The sequence below is a fragment of the Anguilla rostrata genome, chromosome 10, assembly GCF_018555375.3.
Source record: "Anguilla rostrata isolate EN2019 chromosome 10, ASM1855537v3, whole genome shotgun sequence".
NCBI classification, from domain to species: domain Eukaryota; kingdom Metazoa; phylum Chordata; class Actinopteri; order Anguilliformes; family Anguillidae; genus Anguilla; species Anguilla rostrata.
The window spans coordinates 7,979,632-7,995,806 of NC_057942.1; the positions used below are offsets into that span (position 1 = coordinate 7,979,632).

The 16,175-nt window shown below is 47.8% G+C and overlaps 1 protein-coding gene across 1 annotated transcript in view; it reads left to right on the forward strand.

Annotated features, from left to right (window-relative positions):
* Positions 1 to 16,175, forward strand: part of mxd1 (MAX dimerization protein 1) — a 25,345-nt gene continuing 9,170 nt past the window's right edge. Inside the window, exons 1-3 of the mRNA XM_064353775.1 lie at positions 1 to 1,142; positions 1,943 to 2,042; positions 9,845 to 9,874. Coding sequence (XP_064209845.1) covers positions 1,076 to 1,142; positions 1,943 to 2,042; positions 9,845 to 9,874 — 197 coding nt within the window. The 5' untranslated portion in view covers positions 1 to 1,075. The remainder of the gene's footprint in view (positions 1,143 to 1,942; positions 2,043 to 9,844; positions 9,875 to 16,175) is intronic.

The following is a 16,175-nucleotide window of genomic DNA, read 5'->3' on the forward strand; positions in this document are numbered from 1 at the left end:
AGTACAGTAGCGAGCTGGTGCCGGCTGGGTCGGTGTTCGTCAGTAGCTAGCGACTTTTCGTGCCATTTTTTTGTAATAAACAAACCGCTCTCGTCGCTGTCAGTCACAGATCAGTCCGTACATTCGGAGCGGAGCAGCGAGTCTCAAGTAACAAGCTGGCCAGCAAGCCAAACTAGTTCAGTAATTTAGCAAGTTAAGTTAGCTATTTGAATTTCAGCAGGACGATATTCGCTTTGAAGTTAATTCAGTTGATAGTTAATTTAGCATTTCTGTAATGTTCTAGATTTGGACATTTCTAACGTTTTAGACTAAACAACTAGCATAACTATAGCTAATGTCAGCTAGCTAGCTTGGACATTGTTTGCTTATCAGGAACACTTAAAACATAGCTAACGTTGGATGACAATATCTTCAGTTACTGTGTAACTTTCAAAATACAGCTAGATAACTAGCTAGCTCGCAATATATTAACAGACGTTTTTTTCCATCAGTTAGCTGACGTTTGCAGTCAAGCAAAAAGGAACTTGACAGGCATAGTCAACGTTACTGTTAGAGAGCTGGACAGATAACGTACAGTGCGAACAATTTCACCAGCAAACGTCAGTAAGTAATCAGTTTTACACAGAGGACTAATTACTAGTTAGCTATTGTTATTGGGAGCTTACTATCTGGTTAGCTGTGGTAAACAAGCAGTAGGTAACATTAGCCAGCTAAGTAGAAGATACAAGGATATCAGTTGCAATCTGCATCCACAGCTGTAAATTGCTTGCTAACGTAACTAATTGTTAATTTGTATTTATTAGCCTGCCAAGTATCAGCAATATTTTGTTTACCAAGGGTTTTCAAGTAGAACAAAAACAATCCAGCTAGCTTGTTAAATAAATAATTAAAACCTCTTACAAACTACCACGGTCGACGTTTTGTCTCGGTGTTCACGAAGAAAAGGACAAAAAGTGCATTGCAAATTGTCAGTTGCATTGGAAGACCAATACAGTTAGTGAAAGTGTACATCAGCGTGTCAGGCTCCTTTTCATTTCTGACCCGGATTGTCATTTTATCGGTGTTATTGTGGAAAATGGCGGCGGTAGGAATGGTGCAGATGTTGATCGAAGCTGCTGAATATCTGGAACGGAGAGAAAGAGGTATATTGATCATATTGATTATTCATATTTTATACTTGTGTTTTGTGTGTGTAAAACTGTAAAATGCATGAGTACGACCTAGTACTTACGAGTCTGCAAATGCACTAAAACAAATGGAAACATTGCATTGTTTCCGCAAACATGTTTATTTGTGTATTCATTTGCCGTGCTACATGTTTCATTTTGCATTAGTATCATGTTGGAATATTCTTGCTTTCCCATCTTCATTAGAGGGGACGAAAAGTGCATGCATCGACTGCTAAGGCAACGTTGTCGTAATGTCTGAGGTGCACATTGCTACCAAAACAACTGTGAGCTTGTTTCATTATTGAAATTGCAGCCGTCTGTTTAAACAATAGATGCTACTGTAAGCCTGACAGAAAGACGTGTTTGTGCATGTGGCTATGTAAGTGGTTGTTTCAAAGCTTTCACGAGATTCTATTACTTGGTAGATGCATGGGATATCGTACAGGATCGGGTCTATCCTAGCGCATCACCCATCCGCTCTTTCTGTTGTGGTTTGGCTGGGTAACGGGTTTACTCGAGTTCAGATGACATCATTGGACTGAGAGCGATGGATTCTCGCACCGAATCAGCCCAGTCCACTCGCACGCGCTCACATGGCAAACACAGAATCTGCGTGTTGTCTTAAGTGACGATAACAAATGTTTTTCTCTGCACTGGACGAGTTGTCTCCTTTCTCGTGCCCATAGCAGTTTCATGCGTAGATGTACATCTATGAAAGTCGTTGGGTGAAAACACGTTTGTAAAAAAAAAAAAAAAAATTCTCATTTTTGCAGAGGCAGAACACGGCTATGCTTCTATGTTACCCTACAGCAACGGCAAAGAAAGGGATAGCCTGAAACGGAAAAATAAAAGCAAGAAAAGTTCCAACAGCAGGTAATTTGAATCGTTGCACACCTTACACACCCTTGTGCTCAGTGTCTGCATTTATATTAAAAGCAATTCATTCAGTGCATTACGTTACTCGTGAGAGAAACGTGGTGCAGCTCTGTCATATTGGGGTTCAGTGGCGTAGCAGGCATCCATCAATACTGCACCCCCCCACCCACACACACATCACCCCACCCCACCCTACCCCACCCGCTGTTTATTTCACCCTCTGTACTCCAGATTTCTGACATCCTACAGAGACACAGGCGAAATGAAATGAATTTCTCACACACACATCGCAGAAACAGAAGGCACAACCGCAGCCGTTTGCATGCTTCGTCACCAGGGCATACCAGGGTTTGTTCTTTCTGTTGCAGGGGTGAAATTTAGTGCTTCTTACACATCAAAGGAATGGGGAAGGAAAACGTTTAAACCGACATATCCAGTTACCCCCGAATGAACCTGAATCTAAGCAGTCGCGCAGGAAGCGTTCACACCCTTACTCTCTCCCCACGGAATTCCGTTGAATTCCCCTGCTCCGTTTCTGTGACCATCCTTCTGTGGGTTTGAAATTTTACGTCATGTTAGTCAGGAGCCGGTCATGTCGGTAAAGCGTATTCATGCTGATGGCATGCAGACCTGTGGGTACTGCTCAGGTGAATGCTTTAGAGCTGGGCTGCCCAACCCTGTCTGCTGCCCAACCCTGGTGATCTGCCGTCCTGTAGGTTTTCGCTCCGACCCTAACGAAGCACGCCTCATTTCGACAGCTAGAGCAGGGCTGCCCAACCCTGTTCAGGGAGATCTACCACCCTGTAGGTTTTCACTGCAACCCTAACAAAAACACCTAATTCAGCAGCTAGAGCAGGGCTGTCAAGCCCTGTTCATGGAGATCTACTGTCCTGTAGGTTTTCACTCCAACCCAAACAAAGCGCATCTCATTCAACAACTAGAGATGTCACTGAGCTGCTAATCACTAGAATCAGGTGTGCCAAATTAGGGTTGAAATGAAAACCTACAGGACGGTGGATCTCCAGGAACAGGATTGGGCAGCCCTGTTTTAGAGGGTTGATGATTCCGTGTAGGAGAACAAGCGAGTGAGTTAGATGAGAAACAAATCCTGTGAGACCCGTATGATTGAGTGATGTGATGTGATGTGTGTGCACGTGTGTGTGAGCTTTTTTCGCTGCTAGGTGTCGCACGTTAGTTTGGGAGAGGGCGGAAGGACGGTCAGCCCAGATTGAGGTCAGTTCAAGGCGTCTCCAACAGAGAAACGTCCCCGGACAGATTCCTTGAGAAGGGCACGACGCCCGTCGTTATCCAGATTATGGAGACGCCCAGCCCTGACCAGAGCCAGCGGTCTAATCTGTGTGTCAGGACGTCCCGGTAGAGGGTGGCTCGAGATAACGGGATATTAAAGCTGGACACGGGCAAAGGAGCGTTTGGGTCTATTTATACCTAAGCTGTCTTGGTAATAGGAGCCCAGTGTTATTCAAATATTAGGATTGGCCTGTTTGGTAGCCTGTGCTGGTGACCTCTGTCATGTACAAACAGATAGAGAAAAGGAGAGACACACACACACACACACACACACACATTCACATACATTCATGTTGTCTCTTTCACTGCTACCAGTGAATTGAATTCATCAGCTAGTAAGAATTGTTTTCAGAGAGTGCTGTTTACTCCCACCATCAGTTTTGAGTGTCTTTTTGCGCACGCACTGTAGTCCTTATATGGCGTCCTGAGCAGCGTCGCGCTCGTAGTTCATGTTTCTGGCCGTCGCCGTTGGAGACGAGCCCTGTGGCCTCGTAGAGAAAGCAGAGAAAGCTCACGCTTCGCACGCCGAACCCTCAGCCGCTCTGTTCCACTCTGTTGCTCTACCGCGCACTAGCCCGTGCTAGTCGCTCTACCACGCGCTAGCCCGCGCTAGTCGCTCTACCGCACGCTAGCCAGTGCTACGGGTGTAGCGCACGTGTGTTAGCGACGCCTGTTTGAACACCGGCACACCCCACTTCTTAATCCACCTGCGGCGACGCCCGGCAGTTAATCTCTTTCGTTCTCGCTCAGAGGGCTCGTGTTCGGCGTACGCACAGTGTACTGAGATGTCCCCGTGCTGACTTTCAGGAATGTGACTGCATGCTTCTGCTTCTGTGGAATATTAAAAACGGGAATGGCTAATGTCCTTTCAGGCAGGCTGTGACGCATCACATACCAGCCACGATGGTCCTTTTGTACAGGGCTTCGCTCGTTGCGGTAGAAAACCTGTTCCAAAAAAAAAAACAAAAAAAAAACGATAAACACCAACCGCAATATGGAGGGAGCGGGGCGTGTTGGAGAGGGAGCTGGGGTTGTAGCGCTGAATCCGGGTTCGATTCTCAGGTGGGGGGGTGCCGCCATCGGTACCCTCGGTTTCGTCGTTTTGACTTATCGTGAACAGCTTGGGTAAATACGCAGCCGTATTAATGGATTGTGCGTGAGTCTCAGTGGATGAGAGCTTCTGCTAAATGCCCGTAATGTAAATGTAATGCCAGTGTAAACGTGAGACGCTACACTGGTTGTGACAACGGGACAGAAATGTTACTGCAGTAGTAGAAGGATGTCAGCGGAAGAACACTAATAATAAAAAATAAAAAAAACATAATAAATCAAGAGCTGACAAAAGGGGGATTACAGAGCTGGTGAGACGAGAGGGACAGCAGCATTTCAACGTTCAATTAAATTAAGGAACCAGCGTTTAGTTTAATCTTTTCAAATGACACGGGGTGCTGGGAACGGACACAGTAAACAACCAAAAACGGACTAAAATAGGACAATAGAAAAACAGGAAGGATAAACAAATTACAACAATGGGGGGGAAAAACAACAAAACGTATTTATAGCGTTATATTACATGGTGTAGCATTACATTATGTAGAATTACTATACATTGCATAGCATTACATTAGGTATGGCAAAATCTGACAATTGTGTAGAAAGACAACAGGATATTTTCTGGGGAGGCAAATATATAAAGATTAGTCAATTAAAAGCCGTTGAGCTGGTAACATGATTCATATTCATAAAAATGGAAGTAAAAATATTGAGGATGTCAGAAGAGGCAGTTGGCAATGATGTCGATTCTCGGTTGGAAGTCAAAATTGGCGGAAGCTAGCATTTGACACCTAGTTAGTCACTTTAAGAGGTGACTGACCCAATAGGCAGCCCAGGACGATTAAGACATCGAACGGAAGCTTGCATCGATGTGAGTACTAGCCTGCATCTCCGTATGAAGCAACAGAATTTTCCCTCTTTACACAATCCTAAAACACTAAAAATATGAGCTAACTATCTGAAGGAAGGGAAGAGGCTTGCCACCCTAATTTACTTGAGGGAGAGTTACCCAACCAGTTGTCTCCTAGTGCTTTGTAACAGGTTAAGTGAGTATTATTTGTAGATGCGCCCTAAAGTCGTGGTTGCAGTAATTGGTTGACAGTCCCTTGAGACCAGTGATGTCGGCAGTACTGTGAAGCTAGCAAGCTTGTTTGCTAACGAAATACAGTGCCCTCTGGAAGTAGGATCAGTCATATTGGTAACTTTCCTCATTTGGGGTCGCACTCCGTTTTACTGAGATCAAAATGCCACCCAGGCATCTGTGCATATTTTAGCTCAAATGATTGGTGTCCAGTTGTTACATTGTCATGGAAACCAAACTCCTCCAAGCTTCTGAGGATATCTAGTCTGTTGACATTAAGTAGCTGCAGTGTTGTTCCATTTTAATTTCAAGCTGAGACACTGGCATACGTGCCACGGCAACGAGGCTTTATTAGGTGTCAGATGCACATCTCATTAATGGTCACGTTTTCACATGGTTAATTTTCATAAATATTAATAACGATCCACTTTTCATTAACCTTTCCCTGAAACCATAAAGGGTGAAGTGAAGAATTCGGGTGTAGCTCTCTCTCTCTCTTTCTCTACCTGTCATTCCTCTGTCCTCCTTCAGCAAGATTTTTCCATTCTTCTCCAATCTCCTTTCTTCCTTCCCCCCCTCCTGCAGGAACACCCATGGGGAACACACTGTCACCTTCCCCCTCTCCTGAACACATACATACAAACACACACACACACTCACAAACACACCACACTCACCTTCCCCCTCTCCTGAACAGGTACATACAAATGCACACACTCACAAACACAGCACACTCACCTTCCCCCTCTCCTGAACACAACTAACCATCAAAACACCATGCACATACTCCACCACACAATGTCACACACGACTATGCACACTAACCAGCACTACTTCCCCCTCTGAACAAAATACATGCCCTCGTCGCAAAAACTCACAACTCACAGCAACTCACTTCCTCTAACAGGTACTACAATCACACACTCACAAACACACAGGAACACATACCATCTCACGACACATACACACCACTACATCAACACACCACAACCACACACTCACACCCACACCACAACACACACTCCACGCTCTCATTGCCGTACCTGAGTCACCAAACTCTGGCTGTTTGAAGTGGCCTGTCCTTTAGGCATCTGAATTTTCCTCCGTACACACAGGGGCTATTTAAAGAAGAAAAGGGCTCAAGACTGGCACACCAAGTCCAGGCCCACATGCCGTAGTAAAAAGATTTGTGTATCACCACCCAGGAAACACAGCTGAATAACTGCGGCCAGCTTTTTTTTTTTTCAGTTTGCACAGAGTGAATAACCGAAAAAGCCATCGCTACCGCCAGCTACGCGAAACGACGCCCACGCGTTCTCAAGTACCCAGGTTTTTTTTTTTTTTTTTGAGAACACTGTAGTACGTCTTATCAGATTATTCATTTGCATAATGAGCTTCTCTCTGGGGCTAACGCGGATACAGACAATGCGCGCGCGGCGCCTGCCGCCCGTGCCACTTTCAGAAGCCGCCGCCTCGCGAAAATCTTTCTTCTCGTCGCGCCGTTATCCCCGGGCTCGGGCCAGGCGGGCGGCGCGTCTGAGGGGAGATAGTGAAATCGCCCCGGCCGCTAACGTCGCTAACGTCGCTAATAAGCCCTGACACCTCCTGATGGAAAATGCAGGGAAACTCTCTCCCGGAAAACGCCGGTATCCATTCATCTCCTTCCCTCCATTTTGCTGGCGAGCGTCGCGGCCCGGCTCCTTTCAAGTTCGCGAGCCGGCCGCACCGTACCTGTTCGCCCAAGAGTGATTTCCTCCGCCCCTCCGCCCCTCGTCTCTTACGCTCCCTCTTCCTCTTTTTTCATGGCGGTGTGTGTGTGTGTGGGTGGGGGAGGGGAGTGAGCTCCTGCTGGTGGGTATTGGCGTTTCCCTCCCCCCCCCTTCCCCCTCCCTCTCTCTCTCTCACCATCTCTCTTTCCATGTTACACTCTTTCTCTCCCTCTCGGTTCCCCTCTCTCTTTCCATCTCTCTCCCTCCCCCCTCTCTCTCTCTATCTATCTCTCCCAGCAGTCAGATGGCCTCCATTACGGAGATGAAGAGCCGTGTCATCCAGCCCACTCGCACGCCTCACGCGTGTGCATGAATACACGCTACACGCTACACGCCAACGTACGGGGGTGCTTCTCCCGGGCCGATCTGTCTCAGGATTTCGGGCCAGCCTTCGCTCTTAATTATTTAATTAGCCCCAATCTGACAGCTTCGACTCAGTCATGAGCCACACTATGGATCCCTGGTGAAAATGTTTTTACCGGGGTCCAGTGTGGGAGCGAACCAGCGTTGGTGTGTGTGACCTTTTATAAACTGAAACCAGGTGAACGATTGGTGCAAAGTTAAACCGGCACCGGTTAAAATGGCCCTTTAGGAATGGAGATATGCACCCCTGATACAGCAAGATACCAGCATACCAGAATAAGCAATATTACATATCACTTATTCTCATGCCATTTCAGAAGTGTGTGCACAGGCTAATATGATTTGCCAGTGGTGTTATGACTTGATAAAGTCATGTATAACATAGACTAGCCATGCACAGGGGATTGCTGAGTGGGGCTGTGTTTGTTTCTGCAGCATTAAAGAAATTGCACAGATTTATCAGTACTGTGCTGGAATTGAGGTATGATCCTGTACAGTGAGCTGAGCCAGAGCACAAGCCCTTTGGAAAGTAGGTTTTTTGGAATGTTTGTTCAAAAAAAAGTGCAGTGTTCTAGACCTCCATGTGCTTTCAGTTACCAGTAGTGATTGTGACATCAGCATTAGAATGTTCAGTTAAGAGAACACTCTAATCTCATATTTGTGATGTCACGCCTTAAACGACGCGCGTGTGTGTGTGTCGATGAGCAGAAAACCGCGTGTGTCCCTGGCTCACACAGCAGCTGTGTAAACCTCTCCGGGATTCAGAATTGTGACTGTACTGGCACTGAAAGAGTTAAAGAGTTTTGGGGCGCGTAGGTGACCCGTGTCTGTGGGCGATGGGAGCTGACTCTGGGGGGCACACGGAGGTGGGAGGTGGGGCCCGAGGGGTATTATGTCATCGCTGGCCGTGACACCCCGCCCCCCCACCCCCCTGTCTGAGGAATACGCCATGCAGGGAGAGAGACACAGATGGCCCTCTCTCTCACACACACGGAGGACGAGTGTCATCCCTCTTTTTTCCTGCCTTCTTCCCTCCTTTACTCATTCACCCTCTTTCATATCACAGGGGGGACCATGTGGTATGTCAAAAAAATGGCCAAACATTAAAAAAAAAAAAAAAAAATTATTTCAGAGGAATACGCAACACATAATAATAATAAATATATAAATTGGCATGGCAATAAAAATGAGCTCTTACGTAAGTGGCACAAAATAATGGTTCTTCATTCAGTCCTTATTATATGATTGTTTAGTTTAGTTCACCACTTATTTCCTTATATAAATGTAAAAAATGCATTGTAGTAATACTGTATGAAATATTTTGGAAGCGTAATTGGCCTTTGCGCTGTGTGCCTGTGGTAACGGGTGTGCTTGTACGGAGCCCGTGGGCCGTATTTACGGTCTGCGGGTGGCAGGTCTCCGAGCCTCATTAGCCTCGGTGATTTACAGACTGGGCGGAGCCTGGGTTCAGAGCTCCCCAGGGTAGCACGGGTGAAAAGAGGTTAGAGGTGCAGTCAAGCCCCCGCACCCCTCGCCCCCCAGGTCGCCCTCTACACAACCCTTTTTCCATTAAAGCTGTGGATTGATCTCCTTCACCCCTGCGTCCATGGCAACGGGCAGCCACGGCGGAAATGGCGTCGGGTTGCGTCGCGGAGTGAACCTTCCCCGCCTGGATTTAGGGTCCAGTGTGACGAGCATGAGGACAGCACCGTTACCGTTATCGCGGTTTCGTTTCTGGTTACTGTTGCTAAGTTTACCCCCCCCCCCCCCCCCTCCCTCACAGCCCCCTCCCCCACTCTGGTTAGCTGGAGTATACACGCTCCTGTAAGGACTTCATTTGATTTGGTATTTCACGCACTGTCTCCCCTCCCCCACCACATACACACGCATGCATGCACATACACGTATACACACGCATACACATGTGCATACTCGTGTACGTATACACATATACACACACACACGGCGCTCACTTGCTGATTGGTGATTAGAACATGCTTGGCGTTTTTTAAAAATCTTTTTAAAATCTGTTTGTGCCTATCTATTATGTGCTCACTTTTTAATCTTTTCTCCCCCTGCTTTGAAATGCATGTGAAGCGCCACACACAAGCCTGTGAAAACAGCGCAGGCTGAATGAAAGTCCTTACTGTAATGAAGCGGAATGCTCTGGGCGCAGCTGCTGACGCTGGCTAACGCGAACGCGTCTGCTTTGTGTCTCCCTGCAGGTCCACGCACAATGAAATGGAGAAGAACAGGTAGGCCCAGTTCCCAGCCCGCCCGTCTGTCTGTCTGTCTGTCTGTCTGTCAGAGATTCTGCGGCGCAGGGGGGGAGGTGAAGGCCAGCGTATGACCCGAATGGAAACCTGTGGCAAGCGCGTATCTGGGCTTTCAGTGTGAATACCTCAGAGGAAGTGATCAGGGATCCTGCATCTAATCTGCTGTGTCTGGATTCTGTTTGTGCTACATGTGTGTAGATGTGCACAGTCTCCTCCTCGCACCTCCACACAAGTATATGTAGACTAGTCCCAAGTCTATACATTTTATCTGTGTGTGTGTGTGTGTGTGTGTGTGTGTGTGTGTGTGTGTATGTGTGTGTGTGTGCATGCATGTGAGTGTGTTTGTGCACCGAGATGCTCCCAGATTTGACAAGAAAGAACTCAAAGAATGCGGACTACAAAAGAACAACAGATAGAATTCTCTCAAAGTGAAACCATTAATGTGGAAAGAATTTGTGTGTGTCCATTTCAAATAAATTGAAAGCGATAGATGAAGCAGAAGAACTAGAGAGATGGGTTTCTGAGAAATGGAAAGTGATCTACTGATTTAAAAAGAAAAAAAAAAAATCCAGGTATAAATCTGTGGGCATGACTGAGATGTATGTGTGTGTGTATATGTGTGTATGTATCTATGTATGTGTGTGTGCACGTTTGTATGACGTGTGTATATGTATGTATCTGTGTATGCATGTGTATGTATATGTATGTGTGTGTATGTATGGTGTGTGTATGTATGTGTGCGTTTGTATGACGTGTGTGTGCTTGTATGACGTGTGTGTGTGTGTGTATATGTATGTATGTATGTGTGTGTTTGTATGACGTGTGTGTATGTATGTGTGTGTTTGTATGACGTGTGTGTATGTATGTATGTGTGTGTTTGTATGACGTGTGTGTATGTATGTGTGTAGTTTGTATGACGTGTGTGTGTATGTATGTGTGTGTTTGTATGACGTGTGTGTGTGTGTGTATATGTATGTGTGTGTGTGTATGACGTGTGTGTGTGTGTGTGTGCGTTTGTATGACGTGTGTGTGTGTGTGTGTGTTTGTATGACGTGTGTGTGTGTGTGTGCTTGTATGACGTGTGTGTGTGTGTGTGTGTGTGTGTTTGTATGACGTGTGTGTGTGTGTGTGTGCTTGTATGACGTGTGTGTGTGTGTGTGCGTTTGTATGATGACCCCGGAGACTCACAGGGCAGAGCGGGTGGAGTCGGGTCTCAGTCGTGATGCTAATGAAGCAGATCTCCCACGGCCCCGCTCGCCGTTCCCACTCATCCAGGACAAAGGGCCCTGCGCCCTGAATAATGCATGCCGTGGACGCCCGAGGCCCGGGGCCAGTGGAAGAGAGAGAGAGAGAGAGCGTGTTTGTGTGTGTGTGGGCATCAACGACTTAATCAACTTACAGTGACTAACAATACAAAGGGCGGCCATTTTACCTCCCTCTCCTGGCGAAATACAAGCCTCATCAAAAACCCGCTTCCTTCCTCGTCTGGAGGCGGCACAGGAATCTGGGGCGTGGAGAGGGGCGCCTCGAACCCTGACGCTCCAGCTTTGAACTCCTCCGCACCGGGCTCTTTTTCAGGGTTCTGTGTTCTAGAAGAGAGAGAGAGAGAGAGAGCATTTTGCGTGTCCAGTTAGCCTCCATCTTTAAGAGAGAGGGGGAAGAAAACCTGCTCTGGGGGAAAACAGGGACGCGACCTTTCGGACTCATTTCTAAAATCGGGGGTTTCTTGAGGCGCGTGGGTTCTGGGGGTTAACCCCGGAGGTTGCTGTCGGAGCCGAAGTGGCCGACAGGGACGCTGAAATGATTCTGTTCGCTTTCGGGCGGTGCCGATGTCTTTCGGATTTTTCCGGGGTGGGAAAGGCGGGAAAAACGGGACGTTTTGCCTTCGTTCCCTCTTTCCTCGAGCTCCGTCTGTTGGGACGTCGCTCGGGAAGCGCAGACGCACAGACGCCCCTTCCTCTGGCTCGCCCGTTTCATTTTGAGGCACGTGGCGGTAACGCGCAACCCGGCACGGCTACGCATTAAAGCGTAGTTTTATTTTAGCGCGGGGAAGCTTGTCGAGTGTCAACTTCAAACCCGGGGCTCCTCGTTCTGGGGGACACGTTATCGTCACGACACCACCCACAATCTTTACCTTGATTCTTAGAACTGAGGTGATGTCAGTTTTAATGTGACGGAAGTGTTTTTTTTTTTTATTTTTTTTATTTTTTAATGTTATCGGAAAAGGAAATGTGGACGTCGTGTTCTGGAAATATACGCGATAACTGGATGTCATGCGCTTGTGGAGTTGGCTCACCGTCCGCCGAGACGCTCCAGGATCTGAAGAGTGGGCGGGGAAGAACTCAAAGAATGCGGAGGATCTTAAGAACTGCTCGCGCCTATATATAGTTGACAGATACAGGAAAAAAATTCTCACATTCTCAAAAAACGAAACCAATACAAACTAATGTGGAAAGAATTTCTGTGTCCATTTCAGAGATATCGAAAGCAATAGATAAAGCGGAAGAACTAGGGAGATGGGTTTCTGAGAAACAGAAAGCGACCTGCCGATTTTTTTCAAATAATTTTTTAAAAATACCTGGATTAAAATCCAGGTATTAAATCTGTGGTCATGACTGTGAGATTAACGATAGCTATGAGTGGTGCAAGAGGCCAAAGAAAAGACGCTGCATCAGCAATCTAAAAGATAAATATTTATATATTTATATATATTCCTCTTTTAATAGAGAACATGCTGATCTTTGTATTTCATACAAATTCTGGTCATTTTAAGATGACCTGCGGAGTTAAAAGGTTCAGGTATGAATGTCTAGAGCAGGGGTGTCAAACTTCCCCAGAAGTTCACCTCTGCAACCCAACATGGGGAAGCACAACCACCCCCCCCCGGCCAGTTTTACAATGAGACTCAGTCATGTGCCGTGGTGTTACTCAAAGCTAAGTCTGTCAGGTTCTCCTTACGCCCCTGTCCCCTTTATTCAGATAGGGGAAACACAAGTTTACGGTCAACCACTGTCTTAAGTAATAGTGGCTCTGTCTTTGCACACACACACACACACACACAAATGCACAGATACATTTGCCGTGTAGAATACACCACCCATCCTGTGTAAGATCGTTTTCGGCCCCTGGAAACCTGCAGGCGCGGGACCTGCGGCGTTTGGTCGTGGGGACCTGCAGCGCGTCACTGTGGGGACCTGCAGTGTTTGGTCGTGGGGAACTGCAGTGTTTGGTTGTGGGGACCAGCAGCGTGTCATTGTGGGGACCTGCAGAGTTTCGTTGTGGGGACCTGCAGCGTTTCGTTGTGGGGAGCTCCAGAGTGTCATTGTGGGAACCCGCAGCGTTTGGTCATGGGGACCTGCAGCGTGTCGTTGTGGGGACCTGCAGCGTGTTGTTGTGGGGACCCGCAGCGTTTGGTCATGGGGACCTGCAGCGTGTCGTTGTGGGGACCTGCAGAGCTTCATCGTGGGGACCTGCAGTGTTTGGTCGTGGGGACCTGCCGCGTGTCATCGTGGGGACCTGCCGCGTGTCGTTGTGGGGACCTGCCGCGTTTGGCTGCGAGCGGAGGGAAGCTTCTCGGTTTCCCCTAATCCCCCTCGAGCCTCTGAGGAGGGTCGATTTTCAGGCCGCAGAACGGACGCGAGCTCTCTGGGCATCGACAGGCCCGTCAGACTGCCGCCACTGGCCTTTCTCCGGCCGCCATCTTCCGCTAATGAGGCTCGACAGCGAGCTGCTCACGTACGCTCTGCCGCTGCTCTCTGCGTGATCGCTGAGCTCGCTGCCTCACCCACACGCTTAGCGTCCTCTCTGCGTGATCGCTGAGCTCACTACCTCACTCACACGCTTAGCGCTTCGGTACTGCCCGTGTTCAGCAGGGTCGGGATCCGTCGTATCACATGCGCACAAACACACACACACACACACATACATGTATGCACACGCGGGCACACGTGCACACACATGCAGCCTGTTGTTAAACTGAGCAGCCTGGTTGAGGCTGCTCCGGCTGGCTTGGTCTGAGCTGGGCTGAAGACTCTGCTGCCGCTGTGACCTTTCGGCCTGCTCGCCCCCGTGACCCCGTGACCCCTGGGGACCAGGTGACGCCGCCTGCCTGTACTCTCTGTGGTGACCCCCCGCTGGGGGGGGGGGTAGGGGGGGGTCACAGCTTGTACTGGGAGCCCTGCAGCTTCAGCCTTTAGTGACCCCCTTATTTATTGTGGTCAGGGTCAGGAGATGATGGGACAGGGGATACTGATACTGGTACTGCAGAGATTTAACAGGCTTAAGGGGGGTCACTGCCGCCCTCTGACTTTCCTTAAGGCGGCAGTAATCTCTAAACCAAATCAGACTTTCTGTTCGAAACGACCCTTTTTGAACAAGAGGCAAACGAACAGGGGCAGTGTTTTGAGTTTAAGCGTGGCCATGTGTGCCACTGTCTTGTCTGGTTGAGCGAATGTGTCGCCCTCTCCTCCGCCTCGCTGTCAAGCACCTGAATGGCCGACGCTTTAATACGAATTGCTCGATCAACTGCTATCGAAACGTAATTTTTACACATTAATCACACAAAATCCATTAATTGCAAACACTGTGCTTAAGTTGATGAAGACTTTAGGGTGGGGATGAATTATTGTGAGCATTGTAGTTATGGAAACAATAGGTTTAGAACGTGGAGCTAACGCCCCCAACATATTTTCAACTGAATAAGACTACATGACACCTGCGTGACATGTAGTCTTAACCGACTTGTCTGCGGTCTCTGACTGAAGAAATTGCTTCAAAAAAATTTTTAAAAGAAAGAAAAATACTGCACTTGTATTTCTTTAACGGCTTTTGTCTCGTTTTGCAGACAAATTTTAGTGCTTTTCTAATTTTGCCTGTAATATGCTTCGATACATTTTTCCCTTAGCTTATATAACAAAATCGCTATAATGTAGAAATTCAATTGTTTAAATTGATTCAGTTGCGTCCTTCATTTCAACAAAACAGTTTTGCAACGTATGGTTTCATAACGTTTGTGCAATTAGGTTGCCGTGGGTGTAGATGTTGTAATGTTCGGAAGTACGCAGCTTGGAGTGACCTGAAAAGAAAGTACACGGTGTTCGTTTTGAGTACACTGGCCACGGTGTTCACACGTTGTTTGTAGTATACCGCCTACTTTATAGTGGCAGGATGACTCCGCCCCCTTTCCATTGATTGGCCATTAATTATCAGGATGACTGGCGGCTTGACGCTCCAATGGCAGTGCCACATTTTCATTTTGTCGGTGCGCCCCATCACGCATAAGGCTTACATTTCCAAAAAATAAAATCTTTATAGAAATACACCCCCTTTCATCTTCTGAGCCGTATGCTGCATCGAGCTGCGACCTCACACTGTAATTTGACTAATTAGACTCCAGTGTATAATGTGAAGTACATCACATAAACACCTGTGCCAGAATGTCGGAGCGGGACGCCCCAGTGACCCACACCAGCGCCCCTCCCCCTAACCCCACCCGTCCCGTCCTGGTTTGGGGTGAAGCAGTCCCTGCTCTCTCTCTCTCTCTCTCTCTCTCTCTCTGTATTGTGTAATGCCACACCGCTGCCCCAGACTGGTTTACACAATTCCCTCCAGCCCTTCAGACTGGTTTGGGAGAAGCTGCTGGTAAACCCAGAGCACACAACCCCAGGCCCTGTGTGGGGTGGGGAGATGCGGTTCTGTCACCGTTGTCATCCTCATTCTTGTTGGCACCGCCACTGCACAACAACAGAACCTCTCTTTCCCTTTCTTCCCCTCCCTCTCTTTCTCCCATCGTCCGTTCTCTCTCTTCCTTCTCTTTCTGTGTCTCGCTCTCTCTTTCTCTTTACCTGTCCCCTCTCTCTCCCTCTCTCTCTTTTTGTCCTTGCCTCTCTCTCTCTCTCTCTCACACTCACACTCAAGCTCACAGTCTCCAGCATGCTGCCAGTGTCCTGGCTGCTCTTTAAATCACAGAGCGCTGTTTCTATACGCCCCCCCCCCCCCCCCCCGCTTCAGGGCCTGGGTCGGTTCCACTGGCCCTGCGAAAGGCAGCACTTGGGCCTGAGAAAATGTTCTTTCACATATCCATGGGTGATATGAGAGCTCGTTACAAAAGAGAGTGAGCGGGAGGGATCATGCTCGAGCAGAAAAAAATATTATAGAAACACATAAAAGGGAATCTATACAGGGTGTGTAAATGCAAGCTTCGTGAGTCGCTCTTGATAAGGAAGTCTGCTACAGTTAATGGCTAATGTAATGTAAATGCTCAACACTGAAATCTTCTGAC